Raw genomic sequence first — 23,253 nt, forward strand, 5'->3', positions numbered from 1 at the left:
AAGCCAATGTTCAAGAACACGTCCTTTAATGGTTAATAATGGAAGAGCACGTCCTATCTGCTAATCCTGTAATGTGATGTGGTCCAAATGTTATCTTGGTATATTGTGTTTCTGTCACTTTAAAAAGGTTATCTTTTTACTTGACTCTTTGGGAGGAGACACAATTTTTGCATACTACACAAAGGGCAATAAAATCGTAAAACTATTTTTTTTATTAAGCAATTAACTGAATATGAAAATAACCCTTGAACATATCTTTTACTTTTGCCAAATTATTCAACTTAACTCTAATAAATATACTTAAAATTTTAATCTAAAATATTTATAATATGTATTTAAATAATGAGGGAAAGTAAGGAATAATAAAAATGATATATACATATATAATCACCTCAAATATTTCATTAGCTCTAAGTAAATTTCATTAATTATAACAAAGTCATTGGATTGACTATTATAAAATGTAGTTAAAAATATTTTTAAATAGAAGCATCCCTGAGAGAACAACAGAATATTGCATGCTCCCACAAACTTTTCTTTTCATCATCGATAAAAATCTAAGGCAGCAGGAGATGACTTCGTGCATAGGAGTCGAGCACTTCAATAGGGAATGAAGATGAAGACTTGAACACATGTAGAAGAGTTGATTCTTTTAGTTGAAAAATGAAAAACTAAAGTAAAAAAAAAAAAAAAAAAAGTCAAGACTATTATAAACAGTGAGTTGTGAATTTAGAAAAGGGTCGATCACTTTTAGTAGGGGAGTTGAAGACTTAAAACATAAAAGTCCAGAAGAATCGAGCACTCTAAAAGGAGTAAACCCCTTTGCAATATAGACAATAACAAAAGGAGTCGACCCCTAAAAAAATGAGTTTTGAAAATAATAAGAGTCACTTCCTCTCAAGGTTTAACCACTAAGAATTGATAAATTTATTCAGTCTCCTTTTTCAAGGTTTATCTTTGTAGGACTCAATGTTCAATTCATTAAAATAATTTAAAAAAGATAATACGCATTTGACTCCTACTAAGTTAAATTATAGAGAATTATCATATCAATGTTTGATGAATACATGGAAATTCAGAGGTGCTAGAACCATTCACTCATACTCTAAAACAAGTTTCTATCAACAATACTCAAGAAAGAGGCATTAAATAAATCATATTTGGAATTTTCTATGGGGACTAAGCTTTAAATTGTACCAACTATGGGATGTATTTAATATGTATGATTGATTATAGCTTTTATCTGAAAATTTTCAACAAGATAAACTAAATATGTAGTGCGGTAGGACCAACAAAGTTCCTCTTCAATCTAAACGCCGGGTAAAACCCACTGAGCGTGAAGAGGTGGCGCAGAAACTATCGACTATTTGACTCTTTCTAGTGCGCTAGGGTTTTTATGCGATTCTTCTTCTTCCGGCCACTCTGTCAACCCTATTTTTCTGTAGCCTAACAGAATCCACCATGAAGCCTAACAGAATCTAGTACTGGGTGTTATACCTATCGCCCCCGGTTGTCCAACCTCCGTGCTCCATGGCGACGACTAATCCTTTCGAACTCCTTGGGGATGACGACAATGACGATCCCTCGCTCCTAATTGCCAAACAGCAAGAGAAAATCCTTACCAAAAACACTCTCTCGGCTGCCGCTCCTGCACCGGCTAAGCTTCCATCGAAGCCTCTTCCTCCGGCGCTAGCTGGTAAGGAGCATTATTTCATACCCCCAAATTTGAAAGTTCGCCGGCTAACTTTGCTGTTTTTGGTCGAATTGCTAAACTAAGTGTGATGCTTGGAGGCTCTCTAGCTTCCTCGGACGTTGTAGACATGTCGTCTATTGTTCGTTTGACATCAATCTTCCACTGGAGACTTGATCTCCTACATCCTCTCAAGTCTATCAACATTTGGAATTGCAATGATCCCCGTATTTGCAATAAAGAAAAAAAAGTGCTTAGGATTGTAGTGCACAAAATAAAGTATTTGCAGAAGAATGAAGCTCTTCACTTAATTTCACTAGGTCGTTCGATCCAATCAACTCGTCCACATCTGCCATGCTGGAGTGTTGTGGAAATTTTGATTGGCACAGTGTATGTGTTTTTTCCGCAGTTTACAATAAATGCTTAGCATTGTACTGCTTAAAAAAGTATTTTCAGAAGAATGAAACTTTTCACTTAAATTTCACTAGGTAGTTGGATCCATTCAGCTCGCCCACCTCTGGCATGCTGTAGTTTTGTGGAAATTTTAACTGACATAGTGTTATGTATTTTCCCGCTGTTCAACTATAAGTGCTTAGCATTGTAATGCTTAAACTAAAGTAGCCGCAAAAGAATGAAGCCCTTCACTACTTTATTTCACTAGATAGTTGAATCAACTTCAACTTGTCCATATCTGGCATGCTGAAGTTTTATGGAAATTTTAATGGGCATAATTTTATGTGTTTTCTTGCAGTTAAGAATGCTAGGAAGGATGTCGCTAGTTCTCCACGAGGTCGTGGGCGAGGTGGAAGTGCACGAGGAAGGGGTACACGTGGAGGTGGGACTGGGGGGAATCGAGACTTCGGGAGTAACGAAAATGCAAATGGGTTTGCTGGAGGTTATTTTGGTGATGGTGGTAGGGCCGATGGAGATATGAATAACCCTTCAGAGAGAGGGCGTGGGGTTTCCAGTGGGGGCCGCCTGCCATTCCGTGGTGGTCGACGAGGGGGTTACAGGAGTGGAGATAATGGAGACCTTGAACAGCCAACCCGCAGGCAGTTTGATCGCCAAAATGGAGTTGTGCAAGGGCAGGACACTAGGAGGGAGGAGGTAGGACACGGTAATTGGGTGACTAATAAGGAAGAACCTCAGATACAGTTAAGCAGCAGATTTTGTTTCTCCTTTTTTCTCTTTATGTTCGGCGCTTAGATCTGTTTAAAATTTATCATTTAATAGGAATTTCGCTCTGCTAAATTTCATTATTAATTAGGGAATCTGAGGGAACTGCCAATTTGGAGAATAATAGTCCTGAGAAACAGCAGGAGCAAGAGGACGTGCAGAAGTTGGATGTGAACAAGGAAAGCATGAAAAATCCAGTAGAAGAAATGGACAGTAAGGAACCAGAGGACAAGGTAAAAATTCATGTTGTCAAAGCTATGTCAAGAATGGTTTAAATCGTTCTTTACTGTTTTCAATCAGGTTTTCTACTTCCTGATTGATACATCTACTGGCAAATGTAGTTTCTATTTTACTGCTGCCACTTATTTGGCAGGAAATTTTGATTTGGTTGGATTACCATCTCTGATGGTTTTTTCAGATGAGGGAAAGAATATGTGTCGTGAAGAAGCATTTGGGGTAAAATGACCAAATCGAGAATGATTTGTGAATACTGTTACAGACAGCTGTTTGAGAACTAGAATTGATTTTTTGGGATCTTCTCCCATCAATTTATTTTGAATTTTATCTTCTTGATATATGTTTTCCAATATTGTAAGATTTTTCTATCCAGATCTCGTGACAATATTTTTATCTTTTTACCTCTTGAGCTAGTTTTTTGGCAAGTTACAGCATCTGTTTGCCTCAATTGAGATACTACTATTAATTACCCGGTTACTTTCACTGAAATATAAGGATCTTATTGTTTAATTTGTTTATTGTTGCTCAGAGTATCCAAATATCCAGAAGCAATTGCAAGTTTTTGGAAAAGTAGGAGGCTCTGGTTTTAGGCTGCAGTCATTACATTTTTTTACTGGTTTGATAATATTTAAAGAGTAAACTTCTATTCATTGGTTTAATGTTTCGGAGTCTTGTGGAGCATGAAAGTGTCAATGGATATATTTATATTATTTGAAACTAAAAAATATAAATCAATCCAAATTCCTGTTTCTACCTTCGAAAGATATCATTTTCTGATTCTGTCAAAGTTTTGGGCTGCTTTGTAGAATCAGAAGACAGTTAATTTGACTAAAACAGAAAGCAGAAGATGTGGAAGCTGAGACTGGTTGAGTTTCACCTTTTGTATAGGAATGTAAGAATGAAGTGAATCCGTTTGATCTGTCTATTCTGTTAGCTCTCTTGATTCAGTCATTACCAAAGCTATTTCTCTCTGTTGCAGCACTATCTTCCTATATATGTTCAATTATGGCTGGAGGGATTGAAAGGATATTAGTACTTGGTAACCGTAAGTCCAGCTCCCAATAGAGGTTGCAATCAGTTTCAAACGTTTTACCACTCCTATAAGGACATGATTGTCTTTTGCTGCAGGTGAAACTCAAGTCAAATGGATCAGGCTGCAATTTAGCAGTAGGTAGATTGCAAAAAGTAGAGTGAATAAACATTAGTCAAGTTCCTTGCATGCATGATCATAGAAAAGCCATTGCTTCCAAACACATACTAGATGGGAATATGTGCTTGAATTGCCCCTCAAGCAATTTTATAGAGGAAGCTAATATATTTGAGTTATGTCCATAACAATGGTGTAGATGCGACTCCAAGGAAAATGGTGCTTGGGAAATGGTGCTTTCTCTTTTCGATTTATAGCCAATCTTGATTTTGTTTGTTACTTGGAACAGAACCGCAACAAAGAAATCCAGAATTGGATGAAATCCAATCCATGGGATGAGAAATGCTATTTGGTATGTAAGAATAATAATATTTCTCCTATCTAGTTCTTCCTATTTTGGGGCGTTAAGGAATAGTCCTACATGGATTAGTGAATACAAAAATCTTGAGTTTATTATTTGGGAGGGGTTTTCTAAGTTGGTAGTCAATTTGGGATGGACCTTGGACCCAACTTCACATGGTATCAGAGTGGGTACTTTTATGTGGGCCTATATCTAAACTATCCACTTATAGAGCCACAAAAGAGGGCCTACACCTAAACTATCCACTTGTAGAGCCACAAAAGAAGGCTTATATCTAAAATTATTCACTTGTAGAGCCACAAAAGAGGGCCTACAATTAAATTATCCACTTGTAGAGCCACAAAAGAGAGCCTACACGTGAGGGGGAGTGTTAAGGAATAGTCCCACATTGATTAGTGAATATAAAAATCTTGACTTTATTTGTTGGGAAATGGGTTTCCTAAGTTGGCTAATCATTTTGGGATGGGTCTTGGACCCAACTTTACATGGGGGACAAATATGTGAAACAACACTATTCTTGAGAGGTTTAACTAGAGATTGTGTACCTGGAAAGGACACTCAACTTAGCAGGTAGCTCATTGGTTGGATTTCTGTCCCTCCTTCAATGTCCCAAAGTGGTGCCTGTAGAATTGAATTCCCACCTTTTTAATTGGGATTAGGTTTGCCACTCAACCTCACGAGGGTGTGGGTATTATGTGAATCCATATGGTGAACAACGGCCTCCTCGCCACATGGCTGCTGTGCTTGGTTCCAACAAGACCAGCCTGTGGATAAGCATCATTATCTTCAATACCTAGATCCAATTAGCTCCCTTTTGAATCTGTTCCCACTTATACTTTTGTCCTCTATAACTCGGTGAGTAAGTTTAAGCTTGACTTATGTGGGACCTCTGGATTTATTGTTGTGATGGAGCCAACAGTAGGTTTTGGCTTGGTGACGTACTGTTGCTGAGGCTTTCCTTTCCATATATCATCTAGCTAGAAACCCTTTGATCTGTATTAGAGACACCCTGTCCATTTCTGATTGCTGTATAAGTTGAGACCTCAAGCTGCACCGACTTTCAGGCCACTGAATTGAAGGACGTTGCTAAGCTTCTTTTCCGCCTTAATCAGCAATATTTGTATGGTCATGGAAGTGATCAACTTGTTTGGGGTATGACCACTTCTGGGAATTACTGTCTCCATGGTTTATAGTTTTCTCTTTGCTTGTGTTATAGCTATCCTCCCACTGTGTACTCTTGCATGGACAACCACTGCCCCTTATAATAACCCTCTTTCTGTGGTGAACAATGAAGGATCTGATGCTTACTTTGGACCAACTACAAGGGTGGGGACACAACGTGGACAATAGGCAATGCAGACTTCGTGCCAACAGCAAGGGATAGTCAGTGATCTTTTCCTTCATAGTTCCTTTAGTTATTATCTGTGAGGAGCCATTTGGTGCAAATTCAATCTGTATTGTTGCTTTACCAAATCGTTCTCGGAGGTATTCTAGTTCTTTTATTGACACCTCTCAAAATTGGGAAAGCTGGTCCAAAGATGCTTCTTTGCAGCTGTTACTTGGTTCATCTGGAAAGAAAGGATTCATGCACCTCTGAGAACAAATCCCACTTCATTGGCATTGATATAAAAAACCTATTACATCATACTCTTCTGAGCTAGCAAACTTCCTTATTTTCATCTTCTCCTAGAGAAGTTGGAAGGCTATGGCTAACTACCTTTATTTTGGGTTGCTCCTCAGGTGGGTTGACTTAAAGTTAACTTTGATGGTTGCTTGAGGGAAAAACCCTGGCCTCACTAATGGTAGGCGTGATTAAACTTGTAGTCAGGTGTCACTGCCTCTGGTGAGGCTGAGTTGAGAGCCCTACTCAATGGGCTGCGACTCTTTTGGGACTCTTCTTTGTTAGGTTTTTCTTCCTTTATTTAGAACAAATTAATATTGGTATTTAACAAAAAAACTGGATACTTATTTGCTAGCCGTGGTGATTGCACATGAAAGTGGAAACAATGTTTATTCTCCTTTGATAATGTGTCATGTGATTATTGTTCTGTTTTCCTGAATTGAACTCTCGCTGTTCTTGATAATTTGGAAACCCCTAAGTGCCTGATTAGATGAAGTCATATTAGCAACCATGGAGTGACTCCTTAGCTCAAGGTTGTATCTCGTGGAACCACGAACTTAGGAGTCTCAATCATCACTGTTATTTGATAAATACCTTCTCGTCTGCCTTGGAAGCCATTACGTTCATGGCTGGGTCATGACCACTGTATTTGGACCAAAACCCCTAATGGGAACAGCTCCTTTTCGTGGCCAACGAAGCCCCCCCCCCCCCTAAATAATAATAATAATAATAATAATAATAATAATAATAATAATTGACCATTTTCTGTAGTGTTTGGCAAAAGGGTAAGATTCTCACCCTTGACTAGTTCTCATGGCATGGCGACACCTTGGAGATTAGGCAATTTAAGCACAATGGTTGTGATTATGAATCTTAAGACATTTAATCATTCACTGCCTTTTAGCTTTGTCTCAATGAGAGAAAGGGCCTATAATATTCATCTTTGTTCTGGATCTTATAGAATTTTCTAAGTGATAATTACATGTTTTTTTCTGATATATAGGAGATGACTCTTGATGAGTATGAAAAGATACTGATGGAGAAGCGGAAAGCTTTAAATGTGATGAAGACTGAAGAGAGGAAGGTTAATCTTGATAAAGAGTTTGAGTCTATGCAACTACTCTCATTGAAAAAGGGAAATGATGATTTCTTCATAAAGGTGGCAAGTCTGCTGTGTCATTTGGATTTAATAGTCTCACCTAATGGTCATTTTTTTTGCATTTGCTGTTTCTGATACATTAGATGGGTTATATAGGCATCTGACAAAGACTCTGGCAAGCACAAAGAAAATGTAGGCCGTGAAGAGAGAGTGAAGAAGGTATGTTATAAGTTTTCCTTTGCTTTTTCTTGTTTTGTTTTTTTTTTCCAATAGAAGAAAAGCATTAGACTCATTAATCATGAGAACACCACTTGTTCCTTCTTAGTCCGTCAGCATCAATGAATTTTTGAAGCCAGCTGAGGGGGAGAGGTATTATGCGCCCAGGGGTCGAGGCCGTGGCAGGGGAAGAGGTGATCGTGGGCAGAGCAGAGGTGGGTTTGGTGGTGGTGGTGGTGGTGGTGGTGGTGATGATGGTGGTGGCTCAATCATACCAGCTGCTCCCTCCATTGAGGACCCAGGACAATTTCCAACTTTGGGTGGAAAGTGAATTAAGCAACTAAGCATTCAGTCCCCTTTGTTTTCCTGCATTTTGTTTTTCATTTTTCTTGTACTGAGAATTACAGTAGGATCCTCCAAAAGTAGTTTGGTCTTTTGTACTTAAATTTAAAAATCTTTAATCCTCAGTGATGTATATTCGAATGTTACCATACCTGTTGCAGTATATGACTGTTTGTTGGACGTGTATTTGTCATACGGGGAATGGTTATGCACCGTAATATCCCACTTGATGCTCATTAGCTGCTGCTCAACTCATATTTGTTTCTGTTGTTGACTGACTGGCAATGCTTCGGAACTATTTGATGTCGATCCTGTTTTACAGCTTTACAGAAAAGAGGACAAGGCTGGACTGTGGTATGTCATTGTCTTTTTCAGGAACCCGTGGAGCTTTCGTTCATGTGTGATGGGATATGGTGTCTTGCTTCTGAGAAACAGGAAATTTGTGCGGTATAACCAAATTTGGCCCAGTATGTTGTGACGCTGGTTGTTTGGTTTGAAAGGTTGGCAATATGTCTTTGTCAACTTGATTGAACCGGCACGTTTAGTGTTGAATTACGGATTCAGGAGTCGGCGGTCCTTTGTGTTTGTTTTAAGCCATGTTGGTAGGAGAAGGCTATCAAGTTTTCATTGACAGGGGCCCCGTAAGAAAAGATGTTTTGCACCTCTTACTCACCTCTGCCCTTTTACGTTTCGTAACCTGTTCGATATGCGATTTATTTTGTTACCATGATTAGATGGTGAATTTGGATGAGTTGGGACCTCGGGCTGTGTTGTGTCATGGTAAACAATATTTCCTTGGTGGAGGTGGTGAGGACTGGGAAGAGAGAGAGAGAGAGAGAGAGAGGTTAATGAAATCCGAAAAATTGTTTGGACCTGCTTAAAATCTAACCAGGGTGATATAGGGGCGACAAGATAAAGCAGAAAACCCGTAAGATGACGATGAGGAAAGTCAAGACTTCGAAGAAATGAGGCAAAAAACAAGAAGAAGGCTTATAGCAAGGCAAGACCTCGGTTAATTCCAGGATGACTTATTCTAAATGGGGCTTCTTCATGTGGAGTTGCACCGAGTGATGGATCTGTTTGTAAAAATAAACCAGTCCAAGGAAACAAAGCAGCAAACTCAGAATATAAGATTAATGGGCAAACATAGAGTTTGTAATTGCCTACAGTAGAAGATATCTGTGGCATTAACACGTTGAGAGATGACACTCCTTGGCCAATGACGACTATATAAATGGCTAGAGAGAGGACTACCAGTTTACCACTATTGTTTCTCAAAAGCAAGCCAAGATTGTACTTGTACATCAGAGGAAGAGAATTACTTAACAAATTCAAAGTTTTTTGTCCACAGAGATTGGTCTCCTATGAACTAATGCTTTATATGTTATAATTAAAGTGATAAAAATCTAAAGAGTATTTTCTCAAAGCAATCAAAACATAAAAAAATCACAAATACTTATCAATTAAGAATATTGCTTCAAAGACTTACTGTGAACGAAGCATGGTAGGATTGGAGTGCTTCCACTAGAGGACATTCTCGCATAAAATAGTTCCACACGATTCCCACATCTCTAAGATTCTAGAATTGCTACATAATTGAAGGCAGTCAGTTTCATGGGTGTTTCTAAGGGTTTACAGCCCCATCATTGCTGTTATTTTTACAGAGCGTCGTGTGTATTTCTGTAGAAAGAACCTCAATTCCCCATAAAAACCTAAACCACCTCTAATTTCCATAACTCCAGCACAGTAACAGTGAGCTCTTCCACTACTTGAGCCGGTAAATTCTGTGTTAAATTATTATCTATTTTGTGTTGTGAGTTCAAACTTTTTATTGGAATATGTAGCTTCCTGTCAGTGACATTCATGGAACCCGACATGCTTGAATAGGGAGAAGAAATTCCCATTTTAATTTTTCTTTACTATCAAACTAAACTTCAGACGAGTTCTGACAGGCTTCCTCAATAACAAAAACACAAAAGGAGAAGAAACTCACTTGACACTTTCAACGGCAGAGAAACAGACACGCCAGCCTTCAAATTTTTACTAGCCTAGGCTACATAGTGGTTAAGCATCACCTCCTTCAACTTCAAGCACGTATATACAAAGTCTTATAACGCAACAACTGTACAAGCAAAATTTCATTGACGATGAAAAGGAATGACGACCATGCAAAAAGAGAAGAGAATGGAAAAAAATTAGTCCTACTACATGTCTCAGTTTTATGTTTTCCTTTCCAGCTCAGAGACAATCATCGTCTTCATTACAAGAACCCTGCCTTGCCTTCTCCATTTCCCAATAGGCCGCTCTTAAAGTCTCGTAGGAAAGCTTCCCACTCAATCCCTCCGCCCGTGTTGAGATTGGACCACGATGCTGTTGCTGGTCTGCCCACAGTCTCCGACTCCTGCTTCCAGTCTCATATACCGGTGTAGAAACATAACTGGAATCAACCACCAAGTCACCCTCCAATATACGAAGCACCTTTTACAAAATTCCAATCAAATAGGCATATTAATGAGCAGCTTTCTTTTGCAAAACTTTTGAAACTGAAATAAGTACTAGGTAGGAGCTATCCCTGATGCTATTGGAATCAGTATTACCTGAGACATGCGAGGCCTTGAATGGGGATCACGACATATGCATAAGGCTGCTGCGTGCAGCATGCAGTACATCTCATGTTCGGAATAATGGTTCCCCAAGCGAGGGTCAACTAGTTCTTCAATGGCATACTCTTCCAACAAAGGGCGGGCCTGATCAAGTCAATCAGCAGCAGTATGAGGAAGATGAATTGCATCACACACAACCTCAACAAGAAAACTTTTATTAACACTTTTTGAAAAGAAGGATAATACTATAACTATAAAAAGAATGTGTTTCTAAGCTTGAAATTCCTAGAACAGAATTTAGAGTGAACACCTACCCATTCTGTGAGACACTGCTGACCCTTTGGCCGCTTTATATCAACAGCCTTTCTGCCAGTAACAAGCTCCACGAGTACAACACCAAATGAATAAACATCAGCCTTTTCTGTAATCTGGCCACTTTGAGCATATTCTGGCGCCAAATACCTGTATGGAAAAATAGAGCAATCCTTGAAGTCATATTCATCTAAAAGAATGAGAATGCTCTGTCATTATAGTTCCTACACTTACCCGAATGTTCCGATTACTCTTGTTTCCACGCCCATGTCTCCATCAGGCTGCCACCTTGCAAGGCCAAAATCTCCAACCTTGAAAAGACCAAAAGGTAGAAGTTAGAATAGCAGTTAGTAAGCACACAACCTGACATGTCAAGAGCAAATTTTCTAAGGTGTACATGTGACCAATGTGAAGATGCAAATGCTCATCAGTTGCAGAGAAAGCTAGAGTTAGTTCCTGTGAGTATCAATTTCACGTACCAAAGGTTCAAAATCATGAGTGATGAGTATATTATTTGGCCTCATATCACGATGAACAATGCAACCCACGCGACATTCTTCATGAAGGTATCGCAAGCCTCGAGCAGCTCCAACTGCAATCTTTTGACGTGCAGTCCAAGCTAGTGGTTCTTGATCATGTCCTGCAAGTTGCAATTGCTCATATCTGAAAAACTTAGAAGATAGAAACAAAGAATCTCCAGAATCAGAAGACAGTTTTTTTCCCCAAACATGCCAGAAATCACAAATTATTACCATAGAGGTGAGCATCCAAAGATCCATTGCAGATATATTCATAAACCAGCAACCTTCGCTTGTCCTCGACACAGAAGCCTATCAACATAACAACATTCCTATGCTGTGCACAGCTTAGAACTTCCACTTCAGAGCAAAACTCAAGATCCCCCTGTGAACTAGCCAGTTTGTGCTGTTTTACCGCAACTGCCTGACCATCTGGAAGGACACCTCTGTGCACAGATCCAAACCCTCCTTCAGCCAAGAAATTTGCTTGAGAAAATCCACCAGTGGCAAGCTCCAATTCAGCATAGCTAAACCACCTTGGTGGTTTTCCAAACACTGGAGCCTTGTGTTGACAAATGGAACAAAGGGGAGGAGGGCCCGGAGGCGCATTTCTGGACAGCGAAACTGCATCCCGGACATTTCCACTGAAGTCCAGATCCGATCTATAGTTAAGTGCGCTGATTCCAGCCTCAAGGTCAAGTGTAGAAAATTTTTCAAGAAATGCTTTAGCAGTGGAAGTCTGAGTTTTATCATTCACTCTCTCTGAGTTACCTTCAACATGTTCCAGAGAGTGACATCTAACACTTGGAATATCAGCCATCCACGGCTGGACATCTAAGCTTGTGGATGGAGGGCTTAGATTCTCACTATCAGCATCTGAGTTTGTGGGATCTAAATTGCAGTTTTCCTCCATGATATTTGTCCCTTCTTTTTTTAAATTTCCATTTGTATCAGATACAAAAAATGGTGAAGTCCCAGGATCTGAACTTGACACAGAGGAGGTTCCTGCCTCTGTTACTGTAAAGGGCGTCCCTAGCTCTGGACTGCTAGTTGGAGTCACAACAGGCCCACGGATGGAAGCCATGGAACTGTTGCTGCTCTTTGGAGGCTTAAAGGATGGTTCTTCCAACTCACTGGGTAATGAATCTGTTGGCTCTGTTTTGGTTGATCCAACAAAGTTCAAACGGAGAACTTTTGGTTGAGAACGCTTCATTACTACTATATTACATTGCAGCTCCTCCATGCAGTGTTTCTCTTCCTGCTTCAGTTGTCTGTAAACAGTAAATTCAAATGAAAATTTTAAGGAAATACAGATAAAGGCTCTAAAAAAGAAGATATAATTATAATGTGCATTATTTAAAAAAAAAAAGAGAAAATTTGAAGATTAATGATTACTTGTCTAATACAACCCAACTTGCTTGAGCTCTCTTGCATTCAGCAGCGACAGCACCAGATGGGGACCCGGAAATTACCTTTATTTTCACATTTATCTGCAAAGGATAATTGAATTATAGGAAATCATCAGCTACGAAAAGGGAAATGTAGAGAGATGTGAAGATACACAATTTACTGCATATCGACCTTGTTAGGGTCATAGACATCATGGAGCTGCAGCATCAGCTGGGAGCAAGAATCGGTAATTTCACATTTCTGCTCTGTTGTAGTTCCCGAGTGGGACTTTTTGTGCCCACTTGCACAATCTCCGGCAAACCTTGGGAAATTCCACAACTTTCTGCCTGAATAAAAAGGATGAATAAATCTCATAAATCATCATAACCATCACCAACTCACAAGCTAAAGAAACAATTACAGAGAAGCAAATAAAAAAGGGAAAGGTTAAGTAGACATTGTGCCATTAATAAGGTAGATGGAAAAAGTGCAATACCCTAGATGATATCTGTTGAATTTAGCCCAATTCCATCCTAAAATGACTAGCCACCTAGGAAATACATTGCACAAACTTATAACCCAATAACATTTCTTACATTTAACAGTGTGGGGCTTTTGCCGCTTAACAATATCAACTTCTTTAACCGTGTCTTCTAATATGGTTGGACTGTATCCATTCTACTGTTGACTTTTCCAGATAAAGATTGAAAAGTACCATATAACATAGCTTAGTTCATCCCTCGATTCTGTCAAAGTGAATGATGACTAAGCAACAGCAACCTTCAATTTACCATTACATACGGAGGGATATAATATTCTTAACATTTTAAGAACTTGTACAAAGAAAGAAAGGTATTGCCTAATTTTCCCGGAATGAGCAGCTCATCAAGAAAATCACAAAAACACAAGTGGGAGGCACGTCTTCAAACCTTGACAATTTCTCAAGACAACCGGTTATCTCATTCCTAAAGGATGCACAAATTCCTGGCACAACTACACATCTTTCTGAACAACAGAATCGTGACATTAGGAAACGGGCGGCAATCTAAATCATGTGCGTGCGACATCAGAGCAAAGGAAATTACTCATAGTAATTGCAGTTTTTCATATTGCTCAGAGCTATTAGGATAAAAAAAAAAAAAAAAAACACACTGACGGACACGATATTACGTACAAGATCAAGATCTTGAAAATATTAGCAAGCAAAGGGATCAAGATGTAGAGGAATGGCATAAGTAGCATAAGAGTCATACCTGAACTATGACATGGCAGCACTACTAACAGTGTAATGCAATCGCCGGGTTGAACGACATGGGTCAGGGCCCACACGAGAGCTGTCCTCGGAATTTCCTTAGAAGTTTTAACAGCAACAACAACCTTCTCAGTAATATCCGAGTCCTTCTCCGGCTTCCCACGCTTGTGCTGGAGATTATTGTTCATGGCATCCAAAAATCAGATGGTAAACCCTCTAAACCAGCTTCATTATTCAAAATCTCTCTCTTCTCTCTGAGGGACACAGACTAAAAATCATAAGGAATGACCGGAAACAGCACAGATTCTGACGGAGGTTCTTAGAAGCACAGAAAGAGAAATCCCAAAACCTGGAAAGGAAGAAGGCCCTGTTCCTGCCCTGGTGGAACCAGGCCAGAAGATAGTCAAAGAGAAAATTGACGTCCCCCGGAAAAGCTTTCAGCACAAAAAGACTCGTTTAGCTTTTCTGAGCATCTCTAACTCTTTAAGAATCTGAAAGCCCGCTAACCGAATCTTCGAACAACTGCTTTCTTCTCTCTCTTGGTTTAATCAAAACCGCGAAAAAAAATTGAAATATTTGAGTGTGTACTCGAAACTTTCAGATGAACGCTCAACATGAAACAAGCAGCTCCAGCCAAGCTTCACAATTCAGGGCAACACACGCAGCCTCGAAATAGAAGCTTGGCGGCACTGTTTCTCCAAATGTACAACAGTCCCACTCTATAGACAGCACCACCTACTATCGCGATAATCCACAGTAATGATCTTCTAAACTCACTTTCAAAGCCGGTGGAGAGTTAAAAGAAAGGGCCCCCAAGTTCCAGCTGGGTAATAGAATAGATTCTTGATCCACAAGGATATACCAGCAGAAGAGACCAATCGATGATATACAGCACATACGCAGCTGCATTCCTCCTTTTCCACGTATAGTGCAAGAAATTTCGGTTCAGACCTTAAAAGAACTCATCCAGTTCAACTAAAAGGTCAAGATGACAAGCTACAGAACTTGGGAAGCGAAGCACACGAAGAACCTCCGATTTTCGCTCAAATAAGCAGGAAAGCCGAGAAGGCTCCGGTCCCTGAATCTAATCAAGTTAAGATGTAAACCAGCTCATGTAGGCAGGCATTTCCACACTTTACAATCTAAAAGTGAATATGTCTTCCACTCCCGATTCTGTTAAGGGAAGTTACAAAACTACATCAAATCCGGCTCAGTCTAGGAGTTCTTTCCACTTCCCAGTGTCCTCAAATTCTTATCCCTATATCACACTCACCGACAAGGTTAAAAACAGACAAAACCCAAAAAAACGCTCGAAATACTTCAAACGTTCATCTGAAACCGAAACCGCTAAATTTCAGAAAAGCGCCACCCTCCTTTTGAAAAGACTCTGAACACTTCCTCCGCCTATCTCGAAGTTCTTTCCTTTCCAACAGCAAAAGAACCGTCCAACCCCAAGCTCTAAACAAACAGAACAAACACTCGCCCAAACACAACAAAAAGCCACCCCACTTCGTGCCGTCCTCACAGATTATCTATCCAACTTCTCGAATCCAAAGCCGGAACGAAAGCTTCGATTTGTCTAGGGTTTTGGACCTTCAACCGCTTCGTTTAGTACACGGAGAAACAAAATATCATGGCAGCAAACATCGAAACACCGAAGAAGTAATCTCCGAACTGGTGCAGCTCGAATGCCGCTCGAAGGTCTGTACGATAGAAACAGCCCCTTCTTTCCAAAAAAAATTGCCAAGCTGCCCAGCTGCCCCTACGAGCCTGACAGTCCTGCAAGAAAATAAAAGCTTGGCGGCATTGAGTTTGTCGAGGGTAAGAGTTTATTAATAGATCTTACAAAAACAACGACAAGAGTCGATTTCGGGAGTTGGGACCCAGCGATCCACATGAGTTCCGTGACAAACTGACAAAGCGTATTCTACCAGCTTTAGTAGACATCGCGACAACCTCATCCGGGCCCACGCTACATCATTTCGAAAATGATACACTTGCCGCGGGACCCATTGCAGACAAATAACGTAACAGTTTATTTTATTTTATTTTTTTGAAATAACGTTTTCTTCCGCCGTCCTTTTCCGTGTTTCAAAATTTTAGGTAAAACCGAATATGCTCTTACGAAAGTAAAAGCCCTCATTAATTAAAATACTCAACAGCGGCGCTTTAATTCAATTTCATCGCCCTAGGGTATGAACAGTTAATAACTAAAACCCCAGGGGCTCTCTTCTCTTCCACTACGACTCCAACGGAATTTTTGAACTTTGAACCCGTCGAGACGCGAACTGACCCGCGTGGGCGGGGGCGCACCAGCCGTTATCTCTCAACTTTGCCTACACAACGGGGCCGCGGCTGGGGAAATTAATTGACGCCGTCGGGAAACGGCAGACGTCGTCAGCATTGGCGGCAGGCACGGATCCTGTCCCCAGGGATCGGAAGCTCCGAAACTTTGGAATATAGATTTCGAGAAGAGGCCCGCTGGGGTTATTTTAAAAGCATCGGTTTATCCTCGTGTTCATGGTTTTTTGTGCTCTTAGCTTTCGATGCTTCCTGGAAGGAGGGCGGCATGTACGTTCATTAAATTAATGCGTGTAGGAGTTACTGTGACGAGGGAGAGAGGAGACTCTAACGTGCACGTCCAAAGGCAAGGTTTTCTTGTTCTTATTAGCGGAAGGGAGGTTTTTGTTTAATGGGAACCTGCAAGACTCGTGAATGTCATATCTTAATGATGGTAATAATGTTAAGGATGAGTAACATGAAAAAATGGGGTAGAAGCCCTCTACCCTGTCATCTACGAACGAAAAAGTGAGATAGGGGCGGTGTGGCTTACCTCATATGAAGACAAGATGGGTACCTTTCCTTTTTCTGTTTGTTTTCTTTCTTTCTTTAGAAGCAGCGGGCTTGGTTGCTGTTTCCCTTGCTTTCATCAACTGCCCTTTGTTGGGTTGGAACTTCTTTCACTCCGAAGACGGCAAAGATTAACAACAATATTACAACAAGCAGGAAGGGGCCTCTGATCCAATGTCTCTGCCACGCCTTCACCTCTTTGTCCTCTTCTACTCCTGTGGTCCACATCCCAGTTTACTGCACTCTGATCGCTCCTCTATCTGAAGATGCCTGTGCTGTAAGTGCCTGCTTCCGTTTTTACTAATATATTAAAATTCAATTATAAGACAAATACTGAGATGAGCTCAATTGTGGAGCATGGCGGCAGGTAAAAGAAGAAAATGACGGAGCTGAAAAGGCACCAAGGGGTCGAGCGTTTCGGGAAACTGAGGAGAAGAGATCAGATAAAAGGGGCGAAATGCCAGAATAACAAGTGGGACAAACTGGACATGATTGAATTTGTTGTTTACCCTTTGAAGAGGGGAAAGAGGCGGAGGAATGTAGCTTTCCTTGCTAACTTGCGGGCAAGGGAAGGAGCTACCTTCCAAACTGACTCGTGTACTCGAGTCAGTGAGCTACCCAGTGTGTCTGATCTGCATGGGCTGCCTCGCTGTGGCTGACGATTCCTTGGGATCTTTGTCGCCTGAGCTCCCAAAGTGGATGTACTCATTTATTATGCTCCAGAGACGGGTTCAAGTGTGCGGCCCCAGGCATGGGCGGAGGACGAGCATTCCCGGATTGGCTTTCGTCTTCGTCCTTTTCTTATCGATTCGCTGCTCCCTTACTGCCGCGGCTACCGTTCTGCCCGATCTTCTGAAGAGTCTGTAGGAGGTCGTGAGAGTGGAGACCCACCATGTGTGGCTGAGTATGAGTTAGAATGGATGTTGATTAGACAAGAGTTGAAAGTTAGGAGACTGTATGGCCCAATTACAAAATAAATTGCCTACCCAATCACTACTCATGAAAACACTTCAGAGCCTATCTTTTTTCCTTGTCCTCTCCCTTCCCTGCTTTTGTTGTCTTGTGAAAAGTAGACACGAGAAAAGGGGGGAAGCTGTCTGTTCTCGTTTCATTCATTTTTCTTCTTCATTTCCTATGAATTTAGTGTTGTTTCTTATACATTTTTGTATATGAGCCATCCATAGGAAAAAACTATGGGAAAAAAACCATTTGGTACAAAATAATGACTTGACTGAGATTGGCGTTGATCATGGGACAGCTCTACGATCACCCTTTTTCATCCCGTAATGTTTTCTATAATCAAAGGCAATATGATAAACAACTGATATAAACAAAGGACTCAAAATCCTCCGTTCCAGAAAGTCACAAAACATAATAGCACTACCAGGTACTGACAACATCGACGAGGAGAAGCAGGGTGTCCTACAGCGGCGGAAGGTCATGAGTCCTGCAAAAAGAAAAATACAAGTTATACGAGAAATGAGTTCAGAAGTAGGCCATAGTACAGCTGGAAAAAGTTTTTACCGGTCTGGGTGAAGGACTAAATTCATCGTCAGCACTCATTGTCAAACACACATCAGCCTCCCCCTCAAACTCGATAGCAGTAGTCAATTTGGAAAATGCTAAATGGCCATCTGACGATCCTGTCAGTGATTCTAAGAAGAAAACATAATAAAATCAGATAACTTAGCATTAATTAAAAAAAAGAATAATTTCCAGTCAAGTTTTCACCACTTACCTTGTAATTCATTTCTTAGCCAATCTTGTGCACATATCAAACCCTGTACAGTGCTTGGGTGCATTGAGCTGCGGTATTGATCAAGTACTTCACCCCCAGAGCTAAAAGCAACGTCTGATGCAACAGTTGACATAGGTATGCATAAAATGTCCTGAGCCATCAGACCAACAATTGGATACTTGGGTGCACTGAACTTCCACCAAGCCAAGACATCAAAATTTTCTGCATGTAAACCATTTTGCACAGGGTAAACAGGTTCCTCCAAATACATTTCCAAATCGGTCTTTATACGTTGGTTGCATGAGGTCTCTTGAAGAAACTTCTCCAGTCCTCTTCGCTTATCAACAGATGTATTACTGGGGGAAATTTCACTCACTCCACTAACACCACATTCATTACTAGCACTGCAACTACTTCCAACATTCCATGGAAGGCCTTGACAAATTGCAGTCAAAGCTGAGCGAGCAACATATTCATTGTAAAGGTTGGTTAAACCGACACGGATATTTGCAATCTTCTGCTCAGCTTCCTCACTACCATATATCATTGGAAAGTAATACTCAATTGGCTTCATCTTGAGTCGAGGATCCAATATTGCAGCTATTGCCAAAACCAAGTTACTAACACCCCAGTATCTGTTGAATTTCTCGATCATTTTTGACGCCATCGATGCAACTAAAGGATCTGAACTTGTAGACCATTCTTTTAGAAATAAATGGATGCAACAGACTTCAGTAAAACAAATATTTGCTGTTGGATATTTTGCACTTGAGAAAACTTGCATTGCATCATAAAAGGCCTTCAAACGGCTATGAACTGTTCTAAGAGTTTCCCATTCCTCAGGACTAGGAACATGTACATACTCACCACAAGATTCTGCTAAACCAGAGAAGGCCTCCTTCAAATCTAAAGCAGTTTCAATCATAAAAAGTGTTGAATTCCACCTTGACGAAACATCAAGAGTGATTGATTTTTCAGAGGCTCCAACTTGCTTAGCCACTTCTTTAAACCTTTGCTGCCTTATTGGCGAGGATTTCAAATATTTCACACTCTCACGCACTTTATGAACCACCTCATTTATCACTTCCATGCCATCTTGAACAAGTACGTTGACTATATGTGCACAAGAATGCACATGAAAAATATCACCACCCATAAAAAGTGAACCGATTGGAGCAAGAAGTTTAATAAGTTCCTGACCAATTTCATCATTGGTAGGAGAATTATCCATGACTATACTAAATACTTTCCTGTCAATGTTCCAGTCATACAACTTCTCCAAAATAGTTTTAGCAATCGATTCAGGCACAAGTGGATCCTCGAGCACAGAAAAGTTTAAGACCCTTCTTTGTAGTTTCCAGTCATCATCAAGGTAATGAGCTGTCAATCTTATGTATTCCAATTCTTTGCTAGAACTCCAAAATTCAGCTGTGAGGCTAACTCGACTTGGGAGTTTTTCAAAGACCTGATATAACTTTTTCTTTTCATTTTCAAAAATCTTCATGCAATCTGCCTTGACAGTATTGCGTGACATTATCTTGAAATACGGTTGAAGGTTTTCTAGAAATGTCTTAAAACCAACATGGTGAACAAGTGAGAATGGATATTCATGCAAAATGATCATACGAGCAAGATCCAGACGACTCACTTCTGGGTCAAATTTAAAGTGGTCTGGACTAGAGCTCACATCTTTGTCTTTGTCTACATCACCTGCCTCTAAAAGTAGCTGACTTTCATCCGGAAGACTGTCCTTCAACATTTTATAGGAAGGACAAGCATCCAGGTGCTTCCTCAAGTGAGTAGTCCCACTTTTACTTGCTCCATTCAAAGGCTTCTTACAATGCTTACACCTTGCCACACAAGTCCCATCCTCATTTTTTTCTCTATCATAATCATTCCACACAGGTGATGTCAATTTGCGATGACGAACTCTCTTCAACTGCTTGAAGGGTAGACAAGCTTCCAGATGTTTTCTCAGATGAGTAGTTCCACTCCTACTGCCTCCATTCAATTGTCTCTTACAATGCCTACACCTAGCTACACAACTCCCATCATCATTCTTTATTCTATCATAATCATTCCACACAGGAGAAGTCAATTTGCGCTTTCTTGGAGAGACACGTGATGCTTCAGACATACTGATGACAAAGCCTGCAAAGCCAACAAAATAGGTATTACACACAAATGCGTAAATGACATAATCATATAGAAGTAAAACCCATAAGAAAAAAAAAAATACTTAGTCCAAGAGAACCAAGAAAAATTATATCAACTAATTCTCATCAAAAGAAAGACAAGTGACATGTTGCTGGAGCATATAGTATTTCAATTTCTATATGTCACGCAACAAATTACTCGCAACATGCTTGAAAAGCACATCACAGACATCCTCATTGAATCATCCAACTACATTGGAAAGCATATATGCAGACAATTACATATTTTGTGTTTTAACACAATAAAAGAGGATGAGCTTCCCTCAAACCCAAAAATGAACTCATAAACGCTTTACAGAAATCCAGATGAGTACACACATGTTCACGAGAATTGCGACTAGAGTAAGGGATCACAAGAAAGGATAATACCAAGTAGCAACTAACTAAAATGAGAAAGTGATTGTGGTGAATAAGTCAAAAGCATGAGCTCTTCTGACACATTATAATAGAATAATGTTTACAACAGACTGAAAGAAATGGATTTTCTAAAACAACCCAAGGCACTATTTAGAAGCCGTGTTTTCAATTTTGATCCCTGGATGAAGTCAGCTTCAACCCATGATAATAAACCATGTTCAATGGGATATATATATATCATGACCAGAGCCATGTTCAATGGGATATATAAACCATTTATTTCTTCTTCTTTTTTGAAAAAATCGATTTCATTAAGCCCGAAGGCAAAAACGCAGCAGCGGCTAAGGAGGGAAAATCTGAACAACGAATAAACCATTTTCAATAGACGAACAAGTATGGAAGAAGCTAAGAAACTACTTCCAATAATTTCTTCATACTGTGTTATGTAGACTCTTTGGACTAAAAAATGACGAAGAGAACTGTTTGTTTCTGACGCTTACGATACATAGAGAGGGAATGTAACCGCAGAATTTCCACCAACATCAAAAGAGAGAACGTCAAGGGCCGGGGGCGTAAACCAGGAAAGCAGGCAGATAAATAAAGATAATATTTAAAAACTAAATTACGATACTAACAAAATAACCTTTATGTTTCTGCGTGGTGCAGTTAGAAAAAAGTAAAAAGAACAGCAAACGGTAACATTCGACACCATACATTTGCAAAAACTATAATACCTTCCGAGAGAACCCACCAAAAAGCATGCAACCGGAGATTCACCCAAAGCTACGGCATACATCCCCAACCACGAATCCACATCACATCAAAGTCCAGGAGTGATGGAAGAAAATTAGAACCTCCTCCATTTCTAAATCATATAAGTTCCCTAATCTCTTTTTCTGCACAACAAACTTTAATAGCAGCCCAGACAAAGAAAAAAATTAAAGAGATAACAGTCCACAATCAAACAAGAGATTCAAGAAGCGCCTGTGCTCAGAGAGGACAAAAGAAACAAATTTTCAGCGGAAAAATGGTAAATTTTGCCAGTGGACATAAGACTGACAAAGTAAGAGCAGAAACCACAAGTCATGGAATTCTTTCCTTTTTTATCAACGAAGAAAATTGCCTAGAAAATAGAGAAAAAATAATACACTGAGAGAAAGCCAGTGAGAACGAAAAAAATTGCCTTGAAAATAGAGAGAGAAAAAAACTCAGAGAGAACGCCTGTGAGAACGAAGAGACCACGAGCATCCCAACCGCCGAACTAAGGATTCGGACTTCGGGGGCAATGAAAATGCTTAGGGTTCGGACCTCGGAGGTAAAGCACGCGATCTGTTTGGAGGTCCGATTGGGGAGTCGGAAAAGATGCGGTCGACATGTCCGCCGCCCCCTTGCCCGAGAGTCTATTCTCCCGATACCCGAACCTTGGCAGCGGTTGGACCGGTGGAAACGTGTGCTCTGGTCGACTATAAATCATGGCCCATGACCTATTTTGTTATTTCTTCCCCCCTTGAAAACAGAACCTATTAGAGTTTTATAACGAGTAAAGGCCCGGGATGACACTTAATGGTTACCCATATGTACAGAAAATATGTATCTTTTTGTATTTACGTCTGAAACCGTCAGAGATCAAACATGAATAGACCGGGTTTGCTGGCAAGTCTGAACCGCTCCAACATAAACCCCACGCTGCAGGTGAAATAGTTGACGGTTGAGATCAGTCCATTTTAATTTCGTATAATTCTTTCACGACCAACCCGTTTTGTGCCTGGGGAGGTCAGGTTACTGGACTGTGAGATGGTCGGGTAGTCGGGTCCGAGCAGAGGGGGTGGCCCTGCGTGGTGCGCGTGTAAGCGCGCGAACTTCTGCTACCATATGCAGATTTGAATCTATAGGCGGACAAGATAAAAAAGACGTAGTCCAAAGCTCGAACATTTCTTCACCTCCGAGAATGGTATGAAATTTTACTAGATGAGTTTGGCCATCTAATGGGGCCTGGGTAGGGAGGCAGCCCAAAATCAATACCTATTGCCGATACAGCACCGCTACTCGTTAGTTTAACCTAACTTACACTTGCATTAATGTTATATTTCAGAAGCATACAAGGCATTAACCCTTCTTTTAAGTTTAAT

At 40.3% G+C, this 23,253-nt stretch overlaps 3 protein-coding genes across 5 annotated transcripts; 1 reads left to right on the forward strand and 2 right to left on the reverse strand.

The window, feature by feature from the left end:
• The first annotated feature begins 1,300 nt into the window (after positions 1–1,300).
• On the forward strand, positions 1,301–8,069 carry LOC137950558 (RGG repeats nuclear RNA binding protein A-like). The gene is made up of 6 exons (XM_068797100.1): positions 1,301–1,696; positions 2,442–2,844; positions 2,958–3,099; positions 7,236–7,391; positions 7,488–7,550; positions 7,657–8,069. The coding sequence occupies exons 1-6, from the start codon at positions 1,531–1,533 to the stop codon at positions 7,876–7,878; spliced, it is 1,152 nt and encodes a 383-aa protein (XP_068653201.1). The 5' UTR covers positions 1,301–1,530; the 3' UTR covers positions 7,879–8,069.
• Positions 8,070–9,765: 1,696 nt separating this feature from the next.
• Positions 9,766–16,883, reverse strand: LOC137949765 (inactive protein kinase SELMODRAFT_444075-like). 2 transcript variants are annotated; one of them, XM_068795947.1, is made up of 10 exons: positions 16,797–16,883; positions 13,965–15,742; positions 12,904–13,058; positions 12,718–12,812; positions 11,557–12,593; positions 11,284–11,444; positions 11,039–11,115; positions 10,807–10,954; positions 10,487–10,636; positions 9,766–10,367 (listed from the first exon to the last, which is right to left on the reverse strand). In XM_068795947.1, the coding sequence occupies exons 2-10, from the start codon at positions 14,149–14,151 to the stop codon at positions 10,128–10,130; spliced, it is 2,250 nt and encodes a 749-aa protein (XP_068652048.1). In that variant the 5' UTR covers positions 14,152–15,742; positions 16,797–16,883; the 3' UTR covers positions 9,766–10,127. The 2 variants fall into 2 exon arrangements, with proteins under 2 accessions (XP_068652048.1, XP_068652049.1); XM_068795948.1 differs by lacking the exon at positions 16,797–16,883 and having other exon boundaries at positions 13,965–15,752.
• Positions 16,884–17,897: 1,014 nt separating this feature from the next.
• On the reverse strand, positions 17,898–22,488 carry LOC137950862 (zinc finger BED domain-containing protein RICESLEEPER 1-like). 2 transcript variants are annotated; one of them, XM_068797515.1, is made up of 4 exons: positions 21,876–22,488; positions 18,552–20,702; positions 18,338–18,468; positions 17,898–18,260 (listed from the first exon to the last, which is right to left on the reverse strand). In XM_068797515.1, the coding sequence occupies exons 1-4, from the start codon at positions 21,883–21,885 to the stop codon at positions 18,252–18,254; spliced, it is 2,301 nt and encodes a 766-aa protein (XP_068653616.1). In that variant the 5' UTR covers positions 21,886–22,488; the 3' UTR covers positions 17,898–18,251. The 2 variants fall into 2 exon arrangements, with proteins under 2 accessions (XP_068653616.1, XP_068653617.1); XM_068797516.1 differs by having other exon boundaries at positions 21,859–22,488.
• Positions 22,489–23,253: the final 765 nt, after the last annotated feature.

This window comes from Aristolochia californica, unplaced genomic scaffold, assembly GCF_029961685.1.
Source record: "Aristolochia californica isolate CCGP_79_NKW_82.1479 unplaced genomic scaffold, dmAriCali1.0.hap1 SCAF_14, whole genome shotgun sequence".
Classification (NCBI taxonomy): domain Eukaryota; kingdom Viridiplantae; phylum Streptophyta; class Magnoliopsida; order Piperales; family Aristolochiaceae; genus Aristolochia; species Aristolochia californica.

Coding starts and splice junctions, on each gene's coding strand:
- LOC137950558 (XM_068797100.1), top strand. CDS start 1,531: ATGGCGACGACTAATCCTTTCGAACTCCTTGGGGATGACGACAATGAC. Junction 7,392..7,487: donor ATGATGATTTCTTCATAAAG/GTGGCAAGTCTG, acceptor TGGGTTATATAG/GCATCTGACAAAGACTCTGG. Junction 7,551..7,656: donor GTGAAGAGAGAGTGAAGAAG/GTATGTTATAAG, acceptor GTTCCTTCTTAG/TCCGTCAGCATCAATGAATT.
- LOC137949765 (XM_068795947.1), bottom strand. CDS start 14,151: ATGAACAATAATCTCCAGCACAAGCGTGGGAAGCCGGAGAAGGACTCG. Junction 11,445..11,556: donor TTTGGATGCTCACCTCTATG/GTAATAATTTGT, acceptor TGCAACTTGCAG/GACATGATCAAGAACCACTA. Junction 10,955..11,038: donor AGAGTAATCGGAACATTCGG/GTAAGTGTAGGA, acceptor TTTTCCATACAG/GTATTTGGCGCCAGAATATG.
- LOC137950862 (XM_068797515.1), bottom strand. Junction 18,469..18,551: donor GCTAAGAAATGAATTACAAG/GTAAGTGGTGAA, acceptor TTTTCTTCTTAG/AATCACTGACAGGATCGTCA.